The 26,925-nt window shown below is 41.3% G+C and overlaps 1 protein-coding gene across 3 annotated transcripts in view; it reads left to right on the top strand.

Annotated features, from left to right (window-relative positions):
• The window catches only part of LOC141110994 (myosin-binding protein C, fast-type-like), a 264,542-nt gene extending 239,111 nt beyond the window's left edge, over positions 1-25,431 (top strand). For all 3 annotated transcript variants that reach the window (XM_073602875.1, XM_073602876.1, XM_073602878.1), the window contains 5 exons: positions 1,691-1,850; positions 10,623-10,759; positions 17,325-17,511; positions 20,002-20,040; positions 21,803-25,431. In XM_073602875.1, coding sequence (XP_073458976.1) covers positions 1,691-1,850; positions 10,623-10,759; positions 17,325-17,511; positions 20,002-20,012 — 495 coding nt within the window. In that variant the 3' untranslated portion in view covers positions 20,013-20,040; positions 21,803-25,431. The remainder of the gene's footprint in view (positions 1-1,690; positions 1,851-10,622; positions 10,760-17,324; positions 17,512-20,001; positions 20,041-21,802) is intronic.
• Positions 25,432-26,925: the final 1,494 nt, after the last annotated feature.

Genomic DNA, 26,925 nt, shown 5'->3' with positions numbered 1-26,925 from the left:
AAGCAATTGTGAAGTAGACCATAAATACTGTTTACTATACAGCTCATCGATAGAGAAGGCCATTAATGAATATAGTTTGAGAAGGTACCAATAAGAATAGGCATGTGCTTACAAACTTGAACATATTCTTTAACCACCTCAATACCAGCTTGTTACACCTCCTTTTCAGGTTTCAGTGCTGTGGCTTGACTGACAAAAAATCATCCATCATCCAACACTGCCTGCCCTGGGTGCACCATATTAAACAAAAATATTTTTTTTAAACAGCCTGTCAGAATAACTGCTCCTCCTAGGGGCTGTTTTACTACAATGACTGATGAGAAGAGGGTTAGGGTAAAGTAAAAATAAAAAAAATTGTATCTCTTTTACAATTTTTTGCATATTTTGCTTTTTCTTGATGTTTATTAGAAAAAAGTCCAAAAAATAACTTAAAAGGCAGATAGTAATACAAGCATGTGCCCAAAATTAAAAATGCAAATGCTACAAATATTTAGACCCTGTTTTTTTCTATTGTCTAAAAAATCTCAAATAACATTTAAATATACAAAGTAAGCAAGAACCTGTCTCTTTATATTTTTAAGGTTGCTTTTTGGGGTCCCGTTGTCAGTGCCAGTGGCAAAAGAAGAAATTGCCTGGGCCCTCCCTGCCAGAGGGGTCCCAGACTTTCTTTATAAAAAAATAAATAAACTTATTTTCCCTTGAGTGGTGTGTTTGTTGAGAAAATTAACCACTAGGGATGAGCTTCGAGTTCGAGTCGAACCCATGTTCGACTCGAACATCGCCTGTTCGATTGTTCGTCGAATTCCGAACGTTATGGGCCGTTGCATCGCAGTGCATTGCTGGCTGATGATTGGCCAAGCATGCACTCCATCTGTACAGAGAGCCATAATTGGCCAAAGGCAGGGTGGCTTTGGCCAATTATGGCTCAGGGGGTTTAGTACACGCCCCACACTATATAAGGCCACCTGCATGGTGGCCTTGTGTAGTGTGTTGCGGCGGTGGAGAGAGATAGACAGAGATACAGTGTAATTTGATTTAAATTAGATAGAGTAGGCAGGCGAGTCAGTTAGCTGCACTTACAGTGTATTGTGTATATATATGCATCCTAGGTGTTGTGTGTGTGTGTATATATATATATATATATATATATATATATACACACTGTATTCAGTTTAGCTAGATCCATTCCTGTTATTCTCTTCCTAATATTCTGACAGGCAGGTGTTTTTACAGTATTTACAGTTAGTGTACTGTGTCCTTTGCACAGTGTGTACCAAAAGCTACCTGAAGAAAATTGCTGGTGTTCTTCTGATCCTATTAATACTGCAGGCGACCACGAAGAGCACAGCAGAAGGGTCCTGTGCATCTTTGGCTCCATTTCAGGTCCAAATTCAGGCAAAAATACAGTCCTGATTCGCCACTGAAACGGAGAACAGGGACGCACCAGACCCCCTGCTGTGAGCCTCTCTGCAAATAGTGTGAACCCAGCCTCACTGTTTCGTGGAAAGCCTTCCCAGAAAAGAAAAGCCTGCTGCACTAGTAAATGAAGGCTCTGATTCACATTAATATCCTTGGTTTCAGAATTAAATGTTGAAAAAGCATGTGCCTGGATACTTCTGGCTATTTAGTGTGTTTACAAGTTTATAAAGCTTATTAAATATTTCTGCTGGTGTACACATCTTATCTTTAGGAATGGTTCACAGTATATGAGCACAATCGTCTGCCACGCTGTACAGTGTCTGACCTCATCATGGGAAATGAATATTACTTCAGAGTGTTCAGTGAGAACATAGTTGGGCTCAGTGACGCACCCGGCGTCTCCAAGAACACAGCTGTCATTGAGAAAACTGGTAAGTGCACTGTTCCAAGCTATGGTTATGTGCTATGGCTTTGGAACAATTCTGTTTACATAAAGATTTTTAGCTGCATTTTTTCATTGTGGCTGACTGTTATTTTAGTCACTTGTTGGCTCCTAAATTCCACAGCACAAAACCTTTTTTTGTAAACAGTAACTCTATTTTTAATCTGTTATTTTTTATTTTTAATACTTAAAGAAAATTGGCACACTTTTTTAATGAGGAGCAACAAGTTAGAAGCTGTTATGCAGTCCAGCACTTTGAAAACATGTGGTCTTTGCTCTCTCCCTCCACTTTATTATACAGTACTTACCAATGGCACAGCTTCCACAGGGCAGTGCTTGGAGGCTATCTTGTTGAAGGAACACAGGTTATTCATTTATATGTCATATAACACTCTTGTGTCCCAAAGCCTTTTGGAGATGTTTTAGTTTTAAACCTTTTTATCTCTTTAAAATGTATTTATAAAAAAAAAATGGTAAAACTATTCATCCTGTGAAACTGCATGTACATTTATTCTGTGCGAATGGGGGAAAATCAATTTTAATGCTATTAATAGACTATATTTTCTCCAGATAGGTATTCCTTCATACAGAGTAGAATAATATCACATTATTGCTACTAGATGGAGCTGATGATCATAGGAAATAATTATTTATCGCAATTGTCAGCTTCATCTAGTGGCCAAAATGCATTATCTTCAAAACCACTCTATTTTCTATGAACGGATAACATTCAACCTGGAGAGAAAATAGCCTAAGAACATTCAAATTTGCCCCCCCCCCCCCCCTTTGCACAGAATGGATGTACATAGAGTTTCTCAGAACAAATAGCTTTGTGAATTTTTAATAAATAGACCACTTAGTGTTCACAGTCTACCCTGACACATGCGTATATTTTTTCCTAGGTTTTAGAAATAAAAATAACAACTGTACAAACAAACTATGAATATTACACAAAAAGCAATATGTGTCTGTGCTAATAAAACATTCTTAAATAGTGTTATCAAAATAGAAAAATAATGACATCAAATTAGAAAAATGTCCAATAGTGTCTTCATATTACAATGACAAAAGATATCAGATCCCAGCCGTGTACTGAGAGCACTTGACACCCATGTGAACATAGACCTGCTTACCAGAGGGATATGACCACATATATAAAAATACATTTAGCACCCTCCTAGTTAGAATGCTAGATAGGTTAAGTTAATTTAGGTTTTGTCTCCCCTGTAATCAGAGCAGTTTGTGATTGCTTTGGGCTGTTCTATGGTTCACTGGCTGCAGGATTCTCTGCAGTTGCCCCCTCTGTGTACAACTGACAGTCTGCCACCTTATCATTCACCCCCTCTTTGTCACTAAAGCCTAAATTGCATTAGGCTGCAGCTGCTGGAACTTGTCTGCCTGTTGCTGCTCCCTGCTTAAAGTCCCCTGCTAATAGTGTGGCTGAGCCATTCTCTTACTCTTTTGACATTGTGTTGTCATCCTCATAATCAAAACGATGGAATAATTGGACACCACTCAAATCTTCCTTCTGCAGCAAGTCTGAGAGTATGATCAAATAATTCTGCTGACCTCTCATAGCCAGTTTGTAGGGCTATGGCAGGATTGGTGGTACAAGAAGAAGAGAGCACCTTAGCAGTGCTGGCAGATGACTGGCTGCCTTGCACTTAGGAGGAGGAAGATGAGAAAGGCGTTACATGCTGCTAAAGTACCTCCTGTGCATGCTGTGGCTGTAGTGCATGGTCAATTTGTTACAAGAAAGGCAGATGTGCCTTACTTTTAGATTGTGCAGCCCGACCACTGATTTGTCCTGCAGAACCTGCTTACGCCTGCTAGCCACTTTTGGTGCACACTAGTTAATCACACAGCTGCATACAAAGGGCAAGTGAAAATGTACACAAGCAACAAGAAAGGCCTAGCAACACACACAAAAAATATAAATAACTCAGCAAAAATATTAATCCTAAAACCCACAAAATAAAATAAAAGCTGATTTTTTTTTTTTTTATCTTAGCAGACAATAAAAAAAAAACATGCCAGAGTATATTAGCATTGTATAGCACAGATCTGAATTCAAAGGACAGGACAGGCAGTGCATTGCTGCTGATGCTAACGATTCAATCCAGTAAATTTCCCCATTAATTAGCATAGACTGCAAGCCCACAATAGCATCTTATCCTTATCCCTAATGGTGATTTAATGCTTATTTTATGGAGTAATATGTTAATGTTGGGAAATTAGATCATAAGAGCATAAGAGCAAACCCTTTAAGTAAGTAAACCAATTCTTACACGTGTTATAAATTACCATTTGCTTATTGACCATGATTGTCTTTTATTGGCTACATTGCGTTGCATTGCTAAACTATGAGAACTAATTGGGTGCTATAAATTTCAGCGTGTCATTGCTTTACATTTAATAACAATAACACTACTGATAGTGGATTTCAATGCCTCTGCCTGAAGATGACAATCATCAAAAAAGGTACAATTGCACCTTAAAGGGGTTGTAAACCCTCAAGGTTTTTCACCTTAATGCATTCTATGCATTAAGGTGAAAAACCTTCTGTAGTTCAGCAGCCCCCCAGAGCCCACCTTTTACTTACCTGAACCTGCTCTTTTCAGTGAAGAGAACGAGCCCAGCAGCTCCAGCTTCTGCTTCGGGTCCTCATTGGATAGATTGATAGCAGCAGCAGCCATTGGCTCCCGTTGCTGTCAATCAAATCTAGTGACACGGGGGCGGGGTCGAGTCCTGCTCTCTGTGTCAATGAACGCAGCAGCAGGACTCGGGAGTGCACCCGCATGGGTGCCCCCTTGGAATGCGGGTCTCTGAGGGGGCACTCGATGCAGAGAGGAGCGCCTCTGGGGGACTCCAGAAGAGGAGGATTGGGGCCACTCTGTGCAAAACCCTTGCACAGAGGAGGTAAGTATAACATGTTTGTTATTTAAAAAAAAAAAAAAAAAACTTTACAACCCCTTTAAGTGTAGAAATTGACTTAAATTTTGTGGGAATTTCAGAGACTTGGTTTAACAGCTCTCATGATTGGCTGGCAACCATTCAGGGGTATTTCCTATATCATAGGTAAAAAGGGGGGAGGGGTATGCCTGTATATCAAAAATGATGTGCAAGTGAATGTGAGGAACGACATCACTAATGGAGCAAGGGAGGAAGTGGAATCCTTATGGGTTGAGCTTCAAAGGGAGGAAACCAAGGGCAAAGTAATACTAGGAGTATGCTATAGGCCCCCTAACCAGAGGGAGGAAGGGGAGGCGGACCTTCTATCACAGTTTGGAATGGTGGCAAGGATGGGAAGTGTCATTATAATGGGGGATTTTAATTATCCAGATATAGACTGGGCGGAAAGAACCGTGCATTCGTCTAAGGCTCGTCATTTCCTAAATATCTTGCAGGATAATTTTATGGGTCAGATGGTAAATGCACCAACAAGAAACAATGCGTTACTAGACCTACTGATTACTAACAATACAGGCCTGATCACGGATGTGGAAATACGGGGCAATTTAGGAAACAGCGACCACAGGTCAATTCGTTTCAGTATAAATCACAAAAATAGGAAGCAATAGGGTAATACAAAGGCACTGAATTTCAAAAGAGCCAATTTCCCTAAACTGCGCTCTTTGCTACAAGATATTAAATGGGATAAAATCCTAGGAACAAAGAACACGGAGGAAAAAATGAGAGTGCTTTAGGAGCATATTAAATAAAGGTGGTGGTCAGTGCATTCCGATGGGAAATACATTTAAAAGAGCTAATAAAAATCCTGGGTGGCTAAATGCCAACGTAAAAATGCATATAAAAGCGAAGAAAAAGGGCTTCATAAAAAACAAGGCTGAGGGATCATTGTCAGCATTCCAACTTTACAAAGAATGCAAAAAGAAATGTAAGGGTACAATCAAGGCGGCTAAGATAAAACACGAAAGGCACATAGCGGAGGAGAGGAAAAAATATCCCAAGACATTCTTTAAGTATATAAATAGTTAGAAAAGGAGGCCAGAACATATTGGCCCCATAAAGGATGATGAAGGGAATTTGGTTACAAAAGACGGAGAGATGGCGAAGGTTATGAATATATTCTTCTCTTCAGTCTTCACAAGGGAAACAAGGGAATACAGTAACCAAGACGGTAATGTTAATCTTCATAACACGTCACAGGAAGCCCCCTCATGGCTAACAGAGGACAGAATTAGAAATAGACTTGAAAAAATTAACATTAATAAGTCACCGGGACCAGGTGGCTTGCACCCATAGGTCCTTAAGGAACTCAGTTAGGTGATAGCCAGACCATTGTTCCTAATTTTTATGGACAGTTTACTGACTGAAATGGTACCAGCTGATTGGAGAAAAGCCAACGTAGCAACCATATTTAAAGGGGGCCGAGATATATACCTGGGTACTACAGGCCAGTTAGCCTAACATCAATAGTCTGCAAGCTATTGGAGGGGATGATAAGGGACTATATACAAGATTTTAGTAATGAAAATGGTATCGTTAGCGGTAATTAGTATCTATTAACCTTCTTTGAAGAAGTGAGCTGCCATCTAGATAAAGGAAGGCCTGTAGACATGGTGTATCTGGATTTTGCAAAGGCATTCGATACAGTTCCCCACAAACGTTTAGTCTACAAACTACGGTCTGTCGGCATGGACCAAAAGGTAAGTACAAAGATTGAAAACTGGCTACAGGGGCGGGTCAAGTGCTGTATCCTGGCCTAGGCCGACAAGGCTCAGGCCTAGGGCGGCACTTTGCGGGGGGGTGTCAAAAAAGCCGCCCCCCCACTAGGGTGACCACATGTCCTGCAATGAAAGCGACACAATGGAGTCTGGAATGCAGGCAACAGGGGTAAACTGAGCCGCCGTAGCACTGGCTCTGCCCCCACCTGAGATCTACTGGTCACTAGTTGCTAGAGCCACCTGGCGTCTAGCAACCAGTGACGTCACAGACGTGACTCACTGTCCAGCAGCCACTGGCAGCAGAACTAAATTCATAAATCCGTGTCTTCGCTCGAGCTGTCTAGAGCCAGGAGCCTGGCTGCCACCCTGACCTGAGCACCAGCGGGCACAGCATCCCTGGCGCCTCCCAGAGCCTGCACTCCTTCTCCAACCCCCTTTTTCTCCCCGCTGTGACATCAGTATGAAGACAGGCTGACCGAGGGCCCAGAGGACAAGGATGAACAGGAGGTAGGTGCATCACACACACACACCTACCCACAAACAGGGGGACACAGGAGGGACTGCAGGCAGGGCTTGGGGGTCTCTTTCACCCCCCCCATTTTTATTTAACTATATTTTTTTTACTAGAATGTCGGCAATTAGCGACTTATAGCGGGACTGTGATATTGCAGCAGACAAATCAGGCACCTAACTCACACTTTTTACACTTTTTGAGGACCAGTGACACTAATACAGTGATCAGTGCTAAAAAAAATGCACTTTCATTGCACTAATGACACTGGCAGGAAAGGGGCTAACATCAGGGGTGATCAAATGGTTAAATTTGTGCCTAGGGAGTGTTTAAAAACTGTGGGGGAGGTGCTTTCACTGCATGAAGACATGGATCGGTGTTCCTGCTTCACAGAAACACAGGTTCCATGTCTTCTGTACTCGTGGAATGACAGTCTGCCTTGTTTACATAGGCAGACTATCATTCTGCCAGTGTACCGAATGATCGGTGGGTCCCAGGAGACATCAGTTCTGCGGGACCCGCTGATTGACACCCACTGTGTAAAAGCACAGCGGGAATGAGCCCGCGGCAGCGCGCGCTCGTGTCCGAAACCCGGGAGTGTAGAATCACATATATATACTTGATTCTGCGCACAGCGGCCACCCTGTAGCAGTACAACTGCTATAGGGCGGTCATAAAACGGTTAGACAGGAAGGGGTGGGTCAAATTTACGTAGGGGGACGTCCAATTTTAGTCTTGCCTAGGGCAGCACAAAACCAGAATACACCACTGGGCAAGTCCAAAGGGTGGTGATAAATGGGGAGTACTCGAATGGTCTGGTGTGGAAAGTGGGGTCACCCAGGGTTTTCTTCTGGGACCAATCCTTTTTAATATATTCATAAACGATCTGGAGGATGGGATAAATAGCTCAATCTCAGTATTTGTGGATGGTACAAGGTAAAGCAGAGTGATAACTTCTACGCAGGATGTGGAAACCTTGGAAGAAGATCTAAACAAATTAATGGGGTGGGCAACTACATGGCAAATGAGGTTTAATGTTGAAAATTGTAAAGTAATGCATTTGGGTGCCAAAAATAGGAATGCAATTTACTCACTAGGGGGGAATCTCTGGGGGAATCTAGGATGGAAAAGGACCTGGGGGTTCTAGCAGATGACAGGCTCAGCAATGGCATGCAATGCCAAGCTGCTGCAAGCTAAGCCAATAGAATATTGGCATGCATTAAAAAGGGGATTCACTCCAAAGATAAAACGATAATTCTCCCAATCTACAAGACTCTGGTCTGGCCGCACCTGGAGTATGCCGTCCAGTTCTGGGCACCAGTCCTCAGGAGGGATGTGCTGGAACTGGAGAGAATCCAGAGAAGGACAAAAAAAGCTAATTAAGGGACTGGAGGATCTCAGCTGTGGGGAAAGACTACAAGCATTGAATATATTCTCTTTGGAGAGGAGACACTTGAGAGAGGATATGATATCAATGTACAAATACCGTACTGGTGACCCTAGCATAGAGAAAAAACTTGTCATTGAAAGGGAATTTAAAGAAACGTGACCATTCACTAAAATTAGAAGAGAATCGGTTTAACCTTAAACTGCGTAGAGGGTTCTTTACTGTAAGAGTGGTAAGCATTGGTATCAGCGGGGAGCATCGATAATTTCAAAAAACTATTAGATGGGTACCTTAACGACCACAACATGCAGGGGTATACAATGTACTATTAACATATAAGGGCACACACATAGGTTGGACTGGATGGACTTGTGTCTTTTTTCAACCTCGTCAACTATGTAACTATGTAGCTATGTAACAATGAAGGATGATAATAGATAGTTAGTTCTAACGAGCAGACCCTCTGATTCCTCTTTTATTGAATTGTATTGTAACTGTACTGTCTGCCCTCATGTTGTAAAGCGCTGCATAAACTGTTGGCGTTATATAAATCCTGTATTATAATAATAATAACAGCTCCCAACAGGAATGTATCTATTCCTGTTGGTCTCTTTAACCTCATCCGGACCGTACATTTACTGCGGCAGGGTGGCTCGGGTGCGCAGAATCACGTACCTGTACGTGATTTCGTTCATGCGGTTTAATTGGCACGTGCTCGCCGCTCCCGATCTGTTTGGACACAGCGGAAGCCAATCAGCGGGTCTGGCAGCTGCAATGGCCACCGTGACCCGTCGACCCTTCATAGGAGAGACGGATCAGCGGTGTGCTGATGTAAACAAAGCACACCACTGATCTGTCAGTGAGGAAAAGTGAGAGATCGTGTTCCAGCTAAGCTAAATCACGATCTCTCCTTTCCTCCAGTGTAACACTTCCCCCTACAGTTATAAACATCTCACAGGGAACAAATTTAACCCCTTTATCGGCCCCTAGTGTTAACCCCTTCCCTGCCAGTGCCATTTATACAGTAATCAGTGCATTTTTATAGCACTGATCACTTTATTGGTGTCACTTAGGGTCAGATTTGTCCGCTGCAATGTCGCAGTCCTGCTAAAAATCGCAAATAAATAAATAAAAGTCCCTAAATCTATCACGTAGTTTGTAGACGCTATAACTTTTGCACAAACCAATCAATATACGCTTATTGGGATTTGTTTTACCAAAAATATGTAGTGGGATTAGTATTGGCCTAAATTGATGAAGAAATTAGTTTTTTTACATTTTTGTTTTGGATATGTATTATAGGAGAAAGTAAAAAATATTGTTTCTTTTTTTCAAAATTGTCTGTCTTTTTTTGTTTAAAGCGCAAAAAATAAAAACCGCAGAGGTGATCAAATACCACCAAAAGAAAGCTCTATTTGTGGGGGAATAAAGGACATACATTTTATTTAGGTACAGTGTCACATGACCCCGCAATTGTCAGTTAAAGTGACACAGTGCTGTATCGCAAAAAATGGCCTGATCAGGAAGTGTGTTAAACCTTTCAGGGCTGAAGTGGTTAAAGAATGTTTTTTGTCAAAAATCTGCCATTCTTAACCAATATGGTGAGATCCAAAAAGGTAATTTGGGTGGAGCTGTATTTATAAGATAATTTGATGTCCAAATCATTTACATTTAACCTGGCCATAAATGTATGTAAAGAGTCCTCATTTCCCCTCCATAGGAGGAGCACATCATCAATAAACCTCCTCCAAAGTGCTACCTCAGGCTGTTGAGTGCCCCAAACAACATTTTCCTCGCACCATGACATAAATAGATTTTGTTAGTGAGGGCGCAAACTTGGCACCCTTCGCCACTCCGGTTTTGTGTAAGAAAAGAAAATGTTTTCGTGGTGCCAAAAATAAATATGCAAAATTCAGGAGCTCTAAAACTAAATTCCTCTGCATCTCAGGGTGTGAGTCACCTCAATGGAGGAGATGTTTAGCTGCTTCAAAACCCCAATTATAGAAACATCTACTGTGACAAGTAATAGCTTGTCCTCACATTACCTCTCATAACAGGTTAATCATTTGTTTTGTGTCCTTAAGATAGTAGGGAGTTTTCTTAACCAGAGACTGTAAAAAGAAATCAATATATTTACCAATTCTTGAAATTAATTTCTCCTTTTTTTCTTTTCAGGTTTAGTCTACAAGCCTCGTGACTATGAAGAAAAGGATGTCTGCATGGCTCCTAAGTTCCTCACACCTCTTATAGACCGTAGTGTAGTGGCTGGGTACAGTACAGCCTTGAATTGTGCTGTAAGAGCCTATCCAAAGGTACACAGCTGTCTCTCTAGTGAAACAGATCATGTCTGCAGTACAATACATTTAAAGCATTCACCGTTCTTCTACAGAGAAACCTGATTGCCATGAAATTGATTATATTTTTTATAAATGTCCCTTTTCACGGGTGCAGAGAATTTAATGGCTGTAAATCATTTGGTAAACAAATACACATAACCTATTTAAAATAATTTGTTTTGAACATGCATTTTGTCAGTAAGTAGCGTATGAGGTAGTGCTAATTTTCCTCAAAAAATATGTCTCATAATTACATTATTTTAAAGGTCAGTACACCCACTGAGATATTTCAGTTATAAGTAAATTCGTATGGAAGTCCCCCAGGTAGCTTTTCACATCAAGCTTATTTTCAGAATTTTTTTTTGTAGTTATAATTGGAACGTCTAGAATATTTTTCATATTTTTAATGTTGTCTGAGATTTTTTGGTGAGATTTATTATTTTCTGTACCGGTGACAACATTGTTACCCAGACAAGGAATGAAGGGAAATCTGCAGCTGTAACATAGACAGCAGTAACAGAAAATGAAAGACTAGGAAGATTAAGATAAGGTTTGAACCCCACCAACATTTAATTATGGTCAGTGTACCCATTGCAGATTTTCCATTAATTCCTGCCTGGTTACAACATTGTCACGCCTCTCCCATGTGACCTTGAACAGCATTATTAACATGGGAAAGATCCTAACCCCTTTTCTGCTGCATCCAAACGTATAAAAACAAGTTTTGATTAGAATTACATGTAGCACTACCCCCATAGGAGCCGCTGATTAGGATGGGTCTTTTGTTCTTTGCCTCAACCTTAAAAAAAAAACGTAAAAAAATAAAAAAAAAAACTCTTCCCCTCTAACACACCAGGTTGAGTGTACAAACATACAATATCATAGGAAATCACTGTAAGTAATACTTAGCACCCAGTAGTAGTGCTACAGTGGGGACAGAAAGTATTCAGACCCCCTTAAATTTTTCACTCTTTGTTATATTGCTGCCATTTGCTAAAATCATTTAAGTTCATTTTTTTTCCTCATTAATGTACACACCGCACCCCATATTGACAGAAAAACACAGAATTGTTGACATTTTTGCAGATTTATTAAAGAAGAAAAACTGAAATATCACATGGTCCTAAGTATTCAGACCCTTTGCTGTGATACTCATATATTTAACTCTGGTGCTGTCCATTTCTTCTGATCATCCTTGAGATGGTTCTACACCTTCATTTGAGTCCAGCTGTGTTTGATTATACTGATTGAACTTGATTAGAAAAGCCACACACCTGTCTATATAAGACCTTACAGCTCACAGTGCATGTCAGAGCAAAGGGGAATCATGAGGTCAAAGGAACTGCCTGAAGAGCTCAGAGACAGAATTGTGCCAAAGCACAGATCTGGCCAAGGTTACAAAAAAAATTCTGCTGCACTTAAGGTTCCCAAGAGCACATAATCCATAATCCTTAAATGGAAGACGTTTGGGATGACCAGAACCCTCCCTGGAGCTGGCCGTCCAGCCAAACTGAGCTATTGGGGGAGAAGAGCCTTGGTGAGAGAGGTAAAAAAGAACCCAAAGATCACTGTGGCTGAGCTCCAGAGATGCAGTCGGGAGATGGGAGAAAGCTGTAGAAAGTCAACCATCACTGCAGCCCTCCACCAGTCGGGGCTTTATGGCAGAGTGCCCCGATGGAAGCCTCTCCTCAGTGCAAGACACATGAAAGCCTGCATGAAGTTTGCTAAGAAACACCTGAAGGACTCCAAGATAGTGGCCTTAATTCTAAGCGGTATGTGTGGAGAAAACCAGGTACTGCTCATCACCTGTCCAATACAGTCCCAACAGTGAAGCATGGTGGTGGCAGCATCATGCTGTGGGGGTGTTTTTCAGCTGCAGGGACAGGATGACTGGTTGCAATCAAGGGAAAGATGAATGCGGCCAAGTACAGGTATATCCTGAACGAAAACCTTCTCCAGAGTGCTCAGGACCCAGACTGGGCCAAAGGTTTACCTTCCAACAAGACAATGACCCTAAGCACACAGCTAAAATAATGAAGGAGTGGCTTCACAACAACTCCGTGACTGTTCTTGAATGGCCCAGCCAGAGCCCTGACTTAAACCCAACTGATCATCTCTGGAGAGACCTAAAAATGGCTGTCCACCAACGTTTACCATCCAACCTGACAGAACTGGAGAGGATCTGCAAGGAGGAATGGCAGAGGATCCCCAAATCCAGGTGTGAAAAACTTGTTGCGTCTTTCCCAAAAAGACTCATGGCTGTATTAGATCAAAAGGGTGCTTCTACTAAATACTGAGCAAAGGGTCTGAATACCTAGGACCATGTGATATTTCAGTTTTTCTTTTTTTAATAAATCTGCAAAAATGTCAACAATTCTGTGTTTTTCTGTCAATATGAGGTGCTGTGTGTACATTAATGAGGAAAAAAATGAACTTAAATGATTTTAGCAAATGGCTGCAATATAACAAAGAGTGGAAAATGTAAGGGGGTCTGAATACTTTCCATCCCCACTGTATATCAAAGAAAATGGGAACCAAACCAGATAGTAAAGGCAAACATAATATATTGTCACCCAATATTTAGGTAACTAGGCAAGCATAAACAGGATTACCAATGGTAATAACACAATTTGATAACAATTAGGAAATCTGCCCAACGATCTGTGATAATACTAGTGTGGGGAGCTTCAGCTTATATACTGTGCTAACATTACCGTGGTAAATACCAAAAGCCACGCTTACCCTATATGAAATATGCCATCAATCAAATATGTGCAAACTAATAAATAAAATAAAACAAGACAAAATCCCTGTGAAAACTTTAGTAGTCTAAATATTGTGCAATAAATCAATGTCTTTCAAAGTGCCTGTGCTCAAAAAGTGTCAGTACTTCAAAGAGTTATTTCTTCTATAATAATGTGTCCCACTCTTCACCACCAACATTCCACTGTGTGCAAATAGTGCCCTTCCCCCGATGGGATCACACTCACCAAATATAAATGACCACCCTAGCTTCAAGGTAGGCCTGAAAAGCTTGTTCCACAGCGCAGCTGTGCCTGACAATCTCCCTCTAGTTTCAGCCTATAACAGAGGTCCATATCACCGCTGACATGCAGGGAAGGATTTAAACAGAGAGGATATTTATAGCGCATGCCATTTATTAAAATTTGCAGTACAAAGAAGTTTAAAGCCACTCACAATGGATGTCTTTGGAGTGACGAAACATGTTGCGTAGGGGCAGGTCATCCACTTGGTTTGGAAGCAGCACCAGCGGATAGAAGCGCACACCAGCTTCCATACTCGGAGCAGCAGTGGACTATGACATTAATTGCCAGATGATTACCGGGTGCCAGGATTGTGAGTGGTTTTAAACCCTTGCATTGTGGGGGGAGCCACACTGCTAAAGTAGTTTTGAATCTTTCAGAAAGTTCACCTTCAAATAGGGTGATTTGCACTTAAACCAGGGCCAGACATGTATGCTCATTAAACCACATGAGCATGCACAGACTATGGGATGCAATATGTGCACACTTAGGTCTTCTGGCACAGCAATGCATCCAACCTTCCTGACTAGGGATGAGCCAAACACCCCCCTGTTCGGTTCGCACCAGAACATTCGAACAGGCAAAAAATTAGTTTGAACAAGCTACCACGGTTAAAGTCTATGGGACTCGAACATGAATAATCTAAAGTGCTAATTTTAAAGGCGTATATGCAAGTTATTCTCATAAAAAGTGTTTGGGGACCTGGGTCCTGCCCCAGGGGACATGGATCAATGCAAAAAAAGTTTTAAAAACGTCCGTTTTTTCAGGAGCAGTGATTTTAATAATGCTTAAAGTGTAATATTCCTTTAAATTTCATACCTGGGGGGTGTCTATAGTATGCCTATAAAGGGATGCATATTTCCCGTGTTTAGAACACTGACAGTTTAGAGTCTGACAGCAAAATGACATTTCAAAGGAAAAAAAGTAATTTAAAACTACTCGCGGCTATTAATGAATTGTCGGTCCGACAATACACATAAAAGTTCATTGATAAAAATGGCATGGGATTTCCCCTCAGGGGAACCCCGAACCAAAATTTAAAAAAAAAAATGGCGTGGGGGTCCCCCTAAATTCCATACCAGGCCATTCAGGTCTGGTATGGATATTAAGGGGAACACCTTGCCAAAATTTGAAAAAAAAATAGCTTGGGGGTCTCCCTCAAAATCCATACCAGACCCTTCAGATCTGGTATGGATTTTAAGGGGAACCCCGCATCAAATTTTTTAAAAAAATGGCGTGGGGTCCCCCCAAAAATCCATACCAGGCCATTCAGGTCTGGTATGGATATTAAGGGGAACCCCGTGCCAAAATTTTTAAAAAAATAGCGTGGGGGTCCCCTCAAAATCCATACCAGACCCTTCAGATCTGGTATGGATTTTAAGGGGAACCCCCCGCCAAAATTTAAAAAAAAATGGTGTGGGGTCCCCCCAAAAATCCATACCAGACCCTTATCCAAGCATGCAACCTGACAGGCCAGAGGAAAAGAGGGGGGGCGAGAGAGCGCCCCCCCTCCTGAACTGTACCAGGCCACATACCCTCAACATGGGGAGAGGGTGCTTTGGGGTCCCCCCTAAAGCACCTTCTCCCCATGTTGATGGGGACAAGGGCCTCATCCTCACAACCCTTGCCCGGTGGTTGTGGGGGTCTGCGGGCAGGGGGCTTATCAGAATCTGGAAGCCCCCTTTAACAAGGGGACCCCCAGATCCCAGCCCCCCTGTGTGAAATTCCTTTATTTAAAGTCTTCTTCTTTCCATCTTCTTTCTTCGACCTTGGTAACCTAACGGGTGATCCCGCCACCTCTGACGTCACGGGGAAAGCCTCAGGGAAGTCCCCGTCAAGTCCCCGTGCGTCAGAGGGGGGCGGGGTCACCGGGTGGCCCCGCCCTCCATTATTTAAGAAGCATCAGAAGACGAGAAGCGTCACACAGTGGGAGCCTCCCATCATGGATGCGGAGTGGCCCGAGAACGAAGAAGGGAAGAAGACGCCGCAGAGGAGCCGGACGAGAACACTGGAGCAAGAAGCAGAGGATCGGAGGAAGAACCAGAGGAAGAAGAAGATGGAGGAAGAAACCGATAGAAGATAGAAGAAAGAAGATAGAAAGAAGAAGACTTTAAATAAAGGAATTGTCAAAAACTGTCTCTTGTCATTTTTAAAATTTTTGACACTTTTTTTGTGAAATGGTAGGGGTACTTTTGTACCCCCTTACCATTTCAAACAGGGGGGGGCCGGGATCTGGGGGTCCCCTTGTTAAAGAGGGCTTCCAGATTTCGATAAGCCCCCGCCCACAGACCCCCACAATCACCAGGCAAGGGTTGTGGGGATGAGGCCCTTGTCCCCATCAACATGGGGACAAGGTGCTTTGGGGGCGACCCCAAAGCACCCTCCCAATGTTGAGGGCATGTGGCCTGGTACGGTTCAGGAGGGGGGGCGGTCTCTCGTCCCCCCTCTTTTCCTGCGGCCTGCCAGGTTGCATGCCCGGATAAGGGTCTGGTATGGATTTTTGGGGGACCCCACAACATTTTTTTTTTAATTTTGGCATGGGGTTCCCCTTAATATCCATACCAGACCTAAAGGGCCTGGTATGGAATTTAAGCGGACCCCCACGCCATTTTTTTTAAAATTTTGGTTCGGGGTTCCCCTGTGGGGAAATCCCATGCCGTTTTTATCAATGAACTTTTATGTGTATTGTCATTAATAGTCGCGAGTAGTTTTAAATGACTTTTTTTCCTTTGAAATGTCATTTGCTGTCAGACTGTTCTAAACACGGGAAACATGCGCCCCTTTACAGGCATACTATAGACACCCCCCAGCTACGAAATTTAAAGGAATGTTACACTTTTATTGTTTCACTTTAAGCATTATTAAAATCACTGCTCCCAAAAAAACAGCCATTTTTAAAACTTTTTTTTGCATTGATACATGTCCCCTGGGGCAGGACCCAGGTCCCCAAACACTTTTTACGACAATGCCATGCATATAAGCCTTTAAAATTAGCACTTTTGATTTCTCCCATAGACTTTTAAAGGGTGTTCCGCGGCTTTGGAATTTGCCGCGAACACCCCAAATTGTTCGTTGTTCGGCGAACTGGCGAACAGCTGATGTTCGAGTCGAACATGAGTTCAACTCGAACTCGAAGCTCATCCCTATTCCTGACAACCTCAGTGCTATGGTTCTAAAATGTGTTTCTGAAGTTTTGTGTTTTTCAAACTATTTTAAAGATGTTTGCCTTTTGCATAGTCAGTGAAACAGCTGACAGGTAAGGTGAGGCCCCCTGTGAAGTCCCACCCTACCTGACATCTCAAGGTCATAGTCCCAGAGGGACAAAAGGCCTGACACTTCTAACTCAGAGTTCTAGAGGGACTGAAGAAACTACTAATGAAACATACGGTAGTTTTTATTTGGAGTAAACTTTTACAATACAAAATAAGTAGGTGCCTCTAGATATTAATTGACCTTCTCTCAAATAGTCATTCTTAAAGTGTTTTTCTTTAATGCAGCCTAGAGTGATCTGGATGAAAAATAAAATGGAGATTAGAGATGATCCAAAATTCCTCATGAAACATAATCAAGGAGTTCTTACCCTGAATATCCGCAAACCCAGCCCATTTGATGGTGGAACCTATACCTGCAAAGCCATCAACGAGCTGGGTGAAGCTGAAGTGGACTGTAGATTGGAAGTCAGAGGTAACTTATGCAATTATTTTATTGCTTAGCTTAAAAATCCCAGTATATTGTGATGGTCAGGGGATCAGGGATATTCGCAAAAACTGTTTTAAGTGTTCCAAACAGGGAAAAAAATTGTGTATGTCAGTAAAATAGAATAAAAAAAAATTGCAGTACATTTTTGTTATACATTCAATTTTTTTTCCATTTGTGGACTGACAACACACTGCATTTTTGTGGACTCAGTATTATCAGCCTGGCTCAGTTTTCTTTTGCCAAGCTACTTAAACCCACCTACTCTTGCATGTCCACAAAGAGCTAGTCACAAGGTAAGGATGGAGGGCTAATTACTCTTCTTGAAATAACACAGGAAGTGAGTACTGGACACAGGACAGCTCTGAATTGTTAACAAGATCAACATTGATTTTTTTGCAGATAGTATTAACCAACACCCCCAAATTATTATTATTATTTTGCCGCTTTCAATATATCTACTGTGGTGGCTACATTCGTTTTCTCTTTTAAGGCTTTTCTTTTCTTTATTTTCACCTGGTGATTCAGCGAGTTAACTTCCTTTAAAGAGGAAGTAAACCCTGATGGGTTTTACTTCCTCTTTTGCTCCCTGTATAGCCTGCAAATTAAAAGCATAATGGGCTAGTATGCATCGCATACTAGCTCATTATGTGACACTTACCTGTAAAAGAATCCAGCGATGTCCCCTGTGTAGGCAGCGTCCATCTTCAAGCCCCTCTTCCTTCCGGGCCGTGGACTCCAGCTCTGTGATTTGCCGGAGCCGCATGACGTCACACCCGCGCATGCGCACAGTAACGGCACACACTAGGGAAGAAATGGCACGGAGTTTCGTTTCTTCCCCGCGCATGCGCCGTTCACTTTATCAGTGGACTACAAGTGAAACATCTCCTAAATAGCGCCTTATTCTAGGCTTACCTATAGGTAGAAGTCCCAAAAAAGGGTTTACAACCACTTTAACAGACCAAGCTGTCCACCAAAATTGTAAGAGGGTTGAGATGAACCATTTAACACTGACAGGGGTGCTTATAACGATCAGTTTTTATTCATTTACAGTATCTCACAAAAGTGAGTACACCCCTCACATTTTTGTAAATATTTTATTCTATCTTTTCATGTGACAACACTGAAGAAATGACACTTTGCAACAATGTAAAGTAGTGAGTGTACAGCTTGTATAAGGCCCCTTTCACACTGGGGCGGTTTGCAGGCGTTATTGCGCTAAAAATACCGCCTGCAAACCGCCCCAAAACAGCCTCCGCTGTTTGTTCAGTGTGAAAGCCTGAGGGCTTTCACACTGAAGCGATGCGCTGGCAGGAGAAGAAAAAATCTCCTGTCAGCCGCATCTTTGGAGCGGTGAAGGAGCGGTGTATTCACCGCTCCTAAACCGCTCCTGCCCATTGAAATCAATGGGACAGCGCGGCTATACTGCGGTAATACCGCGGTTATAGCCGCGCTATACGAGGGGTTTTAACCCTTTTTCGGCCGCCAGCAGGGGGTTAAAACCGCACCGCTAGCGGCCGAATACCGCGGTAAAACAGCGCTAAAAATAGCGCTGTTTTACCGCCGACGCCCCCTACCGCCCCAGTGTGAAAGGTGCCTTACAGTGTAAATTTGCTGTCCCCTCAAAATAACTCAACACACAGCCATTAATGTCTAAACGGCTGGCAACAAAAGTGAGTACACCCCTTAGTGAAAATGTCCAAATTGGGCCCAATTAGCCATTTTCCCTCCTCAGTGTTATGTGACTCGTTAGTGTTACAAGGTCTCAGGTGTGAATGGGGAGCAGGTGTGTTAAATTTGGTGTTATCGCTCTCACTCTCTCATACTGGTCACTGGAAGTTCAACATGGCAAAGAATTCTCTGAGGATCTGAAAAAAAGAATTGTTGCTTTACATAAAGATGGCCTAGGCTATAAGAAGATTGTCAAGACCCTGAAACTGAGCTGCGGCGCAGTGGCCAAGGCCATACAGCGGTTTAACAGGACAGGTTCCACTCAGAACAGGCCTCACCATGGTCGACCAAAGAGGTTAAGTGCACATGCTCAGAGGTTGTCTTTGGAAAATAGACATATGAGTGCTGCCAGCATTGCTGCAGAGGTTGAAGGGGTGGGGGTCAGCCTGTCAGTGCTCAGACCATACGCTGCACGCTGCATCAAATTGGTCTGCATGGCTGTTGTCCCAGAAGAAGGCCTCTTCTATAGATGATGCACAAGAAAACCTGCAAACAGTTTGCTGAAGACAAGCAAACTAAGGACATGGATTACTGGAGCCATGTCCTGTAAAAATTAAAGCTAATGTAGTCACCACTTTTAAGGATTGGTAAACTGCAATATAGCAAATGTTTGTCTTTAGATTTAATACCGCTTTAACAGACTAAAAGGAATTGGGCACCAAAAACAAAATTAAGTCAAATGTGTATCTGTATTTCAAAAGAGTTCATGGAAGTGGGTTAACTACATTTTTTCATTTCTCAATGCAGTTCCCCAGTAATCCCATCTTGGATTGATAAGCAGTTCCGGTAAGTATTGTTCATACTACAAGAAAGACTGCAAATAAAGCTGGCTAATGGCTATAGACAATAACGGTCTGGCCTACATGTGCTATCCAATGTTTTTTGGGCAAGTTTCTGCCCAAAAACAGAACCCAACTTGTATCAACATTTTTCTTTTGGGCATTTGGGGGGGGGGGGGGTACTCTGGCTCCAGAAAATCCTATTCATGGCTGCTGGGAACTACCCCACAAGCTTTAGATCTCTGCTTGATGCATGCAAAAATAATCAGGAGGCTGGCATCTTAAATCTATGAGAACATTAAGTTTTGTGTTACAATGATCAAATAAATCTTTAACTTATAGGGGTTGCCTACTCAACTGATGGGTAGGGTACATAGTGTACCCAGTGTTCATGTACATGTTTCCTTTGCTGGCCCCTGACTTTAGTGTCTTCCTAAAAAGGGGGATCAGGTCAATAAAAATATTACAGAAAGTAAATGGTACAGCATCAGTGCTGACAAATGAGGCAGCCCACCTACTGTGATGCAAAGCTATCATGTAACAAGCTTGATACAGCCATTGACACGTAAAAGAAACAGATGTACTGCAATTCAAGCTGAAGTCCAGGCAAACAGCTAAATGTGCAATTGAAGTACATATACTTATAGCTCCCAACTGTCCCTGATTTCGAGGGACTGTCCCTCATTTTGAACAAAGTCCCTCTGTCCCTCTTTCCTCCTGATTTGTCCCTAATTTTTGGTCTGATTTATATACTGTAGTTGTATATGAAATGCACTATTTATCTATCCAAAAGTGTTTTACAGTGCTAAACCTTTCATCCCATTTCTAGCTAACTTGCTGCATCTGTAAATTCCAAAATCCATAATAAAGGCATAGTAGTGGTAAAAAAAAAAACACTTGTGGGTTTAACCAACCATTTTTTATATACTGTAATTCTCCTTTAAGAGGGGGGGGCAGGGGATGTGTTCTACAAAGTAAAGACAGATTCAGTGATGATTCAGGGTGAAGTGATACTAGTAGTATTTAAAACAACATATAAGGATCTATTAATGTGCCCACTCTAATTTCCTTAATACTTACCTAGACAAGAATTTTGCCAGCTTTTTATGGCCTCCTTCCCTACCTACAGCCTCCTAGGACACTTCACACATCCCAGGAGGCTACGGGGCTCACAGTGTTGCCCTGCCATGCACATGCACAGTGGGGAGCCAGCTGTGAGACTTCAGTAAGTCACAGCTGCTCCCATATCCTAGATGAGCAAAAGCCCGGAAGCAAAGGATCAGCACTGAGGAAGACAGCGCTGGATGTCGTTGGCTGGTAAGTGTATGTTTCTTACTAGTCAGCAGTTAAAGTAGTTGTAGCTGCTAACTTTTATTTTTATTTTTTACAAAATAAAGTTTCTTTTTAACAGCTCAGTAATGACTGACTTACTGACGGATGTCCTTCTGAAAATGTAGCACACTTGTCAGAAACATGATGCATGAATACTCATGTATTTTGGTTTGGGATGTTTTTTTTACTGCACAGATTCTATTGCAGGAAAAATTATGACAGTACAAAAAATAAAAAATAAAAGGGTCAGCATGGCGGTAAGGGTTACAGGAAGGGTTAAGTATAGTGTGAGGGGAGCCTAAAGGTGGGATTTTACTATTCAAAGGGAACCCTGCTGTGAAACTTCCATCACTGATGTACTGAAAACTAATACATTTACAAAAATATGTACTGTAAATAAGTTTCACTCATTTTTTTCTTTTCTTTACATTTTGCAGCTTGAGGTCTGAATGAGATATACCTGGGTCTTTCATTTAAAACTGCAAAGAAAAAAAAAAGAAATCTGTCTTCATCATGTGTTTTGTGGTGTCCTATATTATTACTAATGTATGTTGTGTATTTTTAAATATGCACATCTTAGTATATGTGAACAATTTGCCTATTTGTTCTTGTTAACTGTTGTTGCACTTTTCTTATGTAATGTGTGTCCCTTTGTCGGCTCATCATTATGTGTGCTAAAAAATCAGATTCTGTATGTCCTGTATAGAGGTCCTTGTTCATGTTTAAATCGCTGTATGCCATAATCTAAAAAGCATGCTTGGTGAACTTCGGATGGCAAAAATGCAATTATTTGGGCTCAAGGACTAAGGTTCAGACCCACTTGTCTTGCTGCTTATGTTGCTCCCAGATTACTTGTAAATAAAACTGTCTCAGAAAAAGCTTAAAAAAAAAATGCTTGGGACTAAACTCTTTTAGGGTATTGCTTAAATTATTGGAGAGAGTAAGAACATTAAAGTGGCCCTTTCACCCTTTATTTCTTTTCTTTTTCATTCCCTCCCTTCAATTACACACTTGCTAGAAATATTTTGTTACCTGTGAATTGTTTAATATTGCCACCACCCTCCCACTTCCCATAAATTAGATACCTTCAACTGCCTGCAGCCTCCTGGGATTATCATATCAAACATCCCTGGGGGCTGCAGTTTGGTAAGTCAGCCGAGGTATCCTGAGACTTTGCGCCTGCATTAGATGTCAGCTATGCAGATGCAAAAACTTGCAATAATTCTGTACTTACTGACCTGCTCCCTCCTGGGATGTGTGTAATGTGAAAATCCCAGGAGGCAGCTGGAGGTATGTCACTCTAGGGAGGTGGGAGAGTAGATAGGCAATATCAAACAATTTACACCTAAAAACTCTTAGCACATATGTAATAGGGAGGAAGGAGGGAGAGAATAGAAAAATCTACAGTAAAATTGAAAATACTCTGTTTTATGGCATACGGTTAAAACCTTGATGCTATTATTGTATTCCTGTAAGGCAAAGAATTATCAAATTGTGTTCAGTTTTAAAATTGTAAATGGCCTGCCTGAAAACAGATGCAAAAGTGATATTACCTTTTTAGATTGCAAAGCTTCATGAATATCAGTATGTGATTTAGGGGTCCATTTGTAAAGCAGCACTATGGCCTAACACTGTGGTGTGCTTTGCACTCTGCTTGCTTCAGAAGGTAGAGCCTAGTCACATGACCTGTCAAAAACATGTGGCTGACCTCTTCTCCGGTCAGAGAGTTTCTTTGCAGTGCTACATAGACAGAACTCCATGTCATACTGCAGGCTCTACACCATGGCCTGCATTTTATAAATGGGCCAAAGTGTGGAGTGACCTTGTAATCAATATGTGTATTTTTGCAACAATTATTGGGCATTAAATGGGGGTGCAATGCAGTTTAATGGGGTTGAATGGGGGTACAGTGCAGTGTAATATAGAACTTTACACAGGATGCCAGCATCAAAGTGATTGATCTAATTGGAATTTTTCTTGTGAGTCCTACATGTTCTCTTTTCCTTTTGCAAAAATAAGCTGGTCTAAGTCACAGCCTGTTGGGTGAGAAAACATTCATGTGTATTTGAATTGCTAATCTGCAAGTCAGCAAATAAAGTTAAAACTATAGAGTTGAATTAGGGATATGCTAACCAATTACAAATGCAAAATGTAGTCCAACTCGTATATAAGACTGCTGGTTTGCTTTATCCTGATTATTTGGTATATATACTTATAGGCAGGTCTGCAAGTCTTTATTTGTCTAACTAATGACAAGTCAAAGGATGATAAACCGATCCTGACAATTTTTTTCCCTAAAATGAAGTGAGGGATAATGGGATGTTGTAAAGCTATATGCACATCATTATTTATTTAGTAGGTTATTTTGTGTTGTATATGACTATGATGTATTTGAGAAGACAGAAAAATGCAATGTGCTTCGAATAACCTTTCAAATGTTGATAGCAAAGTAGCATGTACAAAGTGATAGTAAAAGAAAACTGATATTGAAGCTGAAGATTAATAGATGTGATGGGTAGACTGTATTCCTTTAACAAGCCTACCTGGTTGTTTGCCCAGGCCTGAGTACAGGGTCAGAAAGGGCCACAATCATTTGACATTGGCTGCAATAACTACACAATGATCAAAGATAAATATTTCTACATTACACTTGCACTCTTGTTATGATTTGTGGACTAGTTTAGATTGTGACTGCCATGATTAAAGTACAACTCCAGACAAATCTTTCTAGGTTTTGGATAGAGTGGGGAGGTGTTACAATCAATCCCAGAGTCATTTTTTTTCCTTTTTTGTCTGTGATCCCATTGGGGAGATCCCCCCTTGCTTCTTGATCAGGTGGCAAAGACTTGAGTGGACAGGAAATTATGAAAAATCTTAAGAATGTGTACACCAAGGAACAACAAAACATTTTTTGTGGGTTTAGTGGGGAAAAGTTAGGACCACTGTCATTTTTTTTTCTGCCTGTGTTTTCCTGTCCCAGTGGCTACCATAGCCCTAATTTCTTGTCCTGGTGTCATGAGGCATAGCAGCAAGTGGAAAGCTCTCCTGAGCAATAAAGCTGGACAAAAATTCTAACCCTTCCTGATTTCAGCTAAAAAACAGAAAAAAGTTTGCCTATAGCTTTACTTCTGTTAAACATGTCAACATTTTTATTATTATTTTTAGATGTGAATCTGTATTGTAATACATATGAATTTTCTTATCTCAAATATGTTAGTAATATTCTCTGGACAAAGTGAAAGAGTCTCCCCCCAATTTACCCCCCAATTTACTGATACTCATCATTACAGAGTTCCCCCATAGCTTGTTTCTATGCCGCAGCCACCCCAATATACCTGTTGCTTCCGTATGGGGAATCATGTAGCCTCCTCCTGTGATGCTGTGCTGGAACCTGAGCAGCCAGTCGCTAGGTTCAAACATTGTCACATGATGAAGAAGGTGACTTGATCAACCCTGTGTAATCCCTGTGCTTGTCCCAATAACCTCTTTTCTGGGACTCTTAATGACAATTGGGTTTTATTGGAACTGAGTTCTTTGAATCAGAATGAACACAATAAATTGAGCCACCGAAGTTCTGCATGGAGACCTCACCACACATGCGAATTATTTAGACCTCACCACATATGCAAATTATTTTAGGAAATATTGTATTATCTGTGGCAGCTTCCAGCTGTTATTTTTTGAAGTGCTTTGTAGTAGAATCATTTTCTTCACAGGATAAGACAAAAGATTTACTTTCATATGAGATGTTCATTCTTAGTCATGTAATGTTACTGCTTGATTGCTATGCATAAATGACACTGCATGAGCTAAAAATGTCCTCTTTGCAAAGGGTTTTATTTTGTTCTACAAAGGCAACATGCAAGCAAATAAGCAAAGAGCATCAGTGCAGAAATAACTAACAAGCAACAATGTGATCTAACAAAAAGGATTGTGCCCATCATCAGAATTAGACAACCGCTGCTCTTTAACTGGAGTTACTACACATTTCATGAATGATTTTACCAGTTTGAAAGCGTTTGTGTTTTCAATGTTGTCTGAAAATAAAAAGTTACTACATAAATAATTATTGTTAGAGTGATTTTTTCATATTCAGTGAAGCAAAGCATCAGTTCCACCCAGTACAATTATTGTTTAACTCTACAATAAAAAATATGGAAGCTGTTTTTTTGTTAGTTTAAACTCTATTAATGCTGCCCCCTTTAGGCAGTGCCTGGGTTACAAACAAGATTCTGTAGGTTCGTTCTTAAGTTGAATTTGTATGTAGTTACACAGTTACATAGTAGGTGAGGTCAAAAAAAGACACAAGTCCATTAAGTCCAACCTATGTGTGTGATTATATGTCAGTATTACATTGTATATCCCTGCATGTTGCGGTCGTTCAACTATCTAATAGTTTCTTGAAACTATTGATGCCCCCTGCTAAGACCACCGCCTGTGGAAGGGAATTCCACATCCTTGCCGCTCTTACAGTAAAGAACCCTCTATGTAGTTTAAGGTTAAACCTCTTTTCTTCTAATTTTAATGAGTAGCCACGTGTCTTGTTAAACTCCCTTCCGCGAAAAAAGTTTTATCCCTTTTGTGGGGTCACCAGTATGGTATTTGTAAATTGAAATCGTATCCCCTCTCAAGCGTCTCTTCTCCAGAGAGAATAAGTTCAGTGCTCGCAACTCACCGCCTCATAGAAGGTTAATAGATTGGTTTGGCAAGAACGATTCATCATGAATCCATGCTGATTACTGCTAATGGTACCGTTTTCATTACACAAATCCTGTATATAGTCCCTTATCATCCCCTTCAAGAGCTTGCATACTATTGATTGTAAGGCTAACTGGTCTGTAATTCCAAGGGATGTATTTTGGCCCTTTTTAAAATATTGGTGCTACATTGGCTTTTCTCCAATCAGCTGGTACCATTCCAGTCAGTAGACTGTCAGTAAAAATTAGGAACAATGGTCTGGCAATTACTTGACTGAGTTCACTAAGTACCCTCAGGTGCAAGCCACCTGGTCCCGGTGATTTATTAATGTTAAGTTTCCCAAGTCTAACTTTAATTCTGTCCTCTGTTAACCATGGAGGTGCTTCCTGTGATGTGTCATGAGGATAAAATACTGCAGTTTTGGTTACTGAAACCCCCCCGATTCCCTCGTGAAGACTGAGGAGAAGGATAAATTCAATACCTTCGCCATCTCCCCATCCTTTGTAACCAGATGTCCTTCCTCATTCTTTATGGGGCCAATATGATCTGTCCTCCCTTTTTTACTTTTTACATAATTAAAGAATTTCTTGGGATTTTCTTTGCTCTCCTCCGCTATGTGTCTTTCATGTTCTATCTTAGCCGTCCTTATTGCACCCTTACTTTTCTTGTTGCATTCTTTATAAAGTCTGAATGCTGGTGATGCTCCCTCAACCTTGTATTTTTTGAAGGCCTTCTCTTTTGCTTTTATATGCATTTTTACATTTTAAGCCATCCAAGACAGTTAAGCCATCCAGGACTTTTGTTTGCTCTTTTAAATTTATTACCCAATGAGATGCTTTGGTTAATGCCCTTATTTAATGTG

Source organism: Aquarana catesbeiana, linkage group LG10 (genome assembly GCF_042186555.1).
Source record: "Aquarana catesbeiana isolate 2022-GZ linkage group LG10, ASM4218655v1, whole genome shotgun sequence".
NCBI lineage: Eukaryota > Metazoa > Chordata > Amphibia > Anura > Ranidae > Aquarana > Aquarana catesbeiana.
This window is presented reverse-complemented; position numbering and strand designations above follow the sequence as displayed.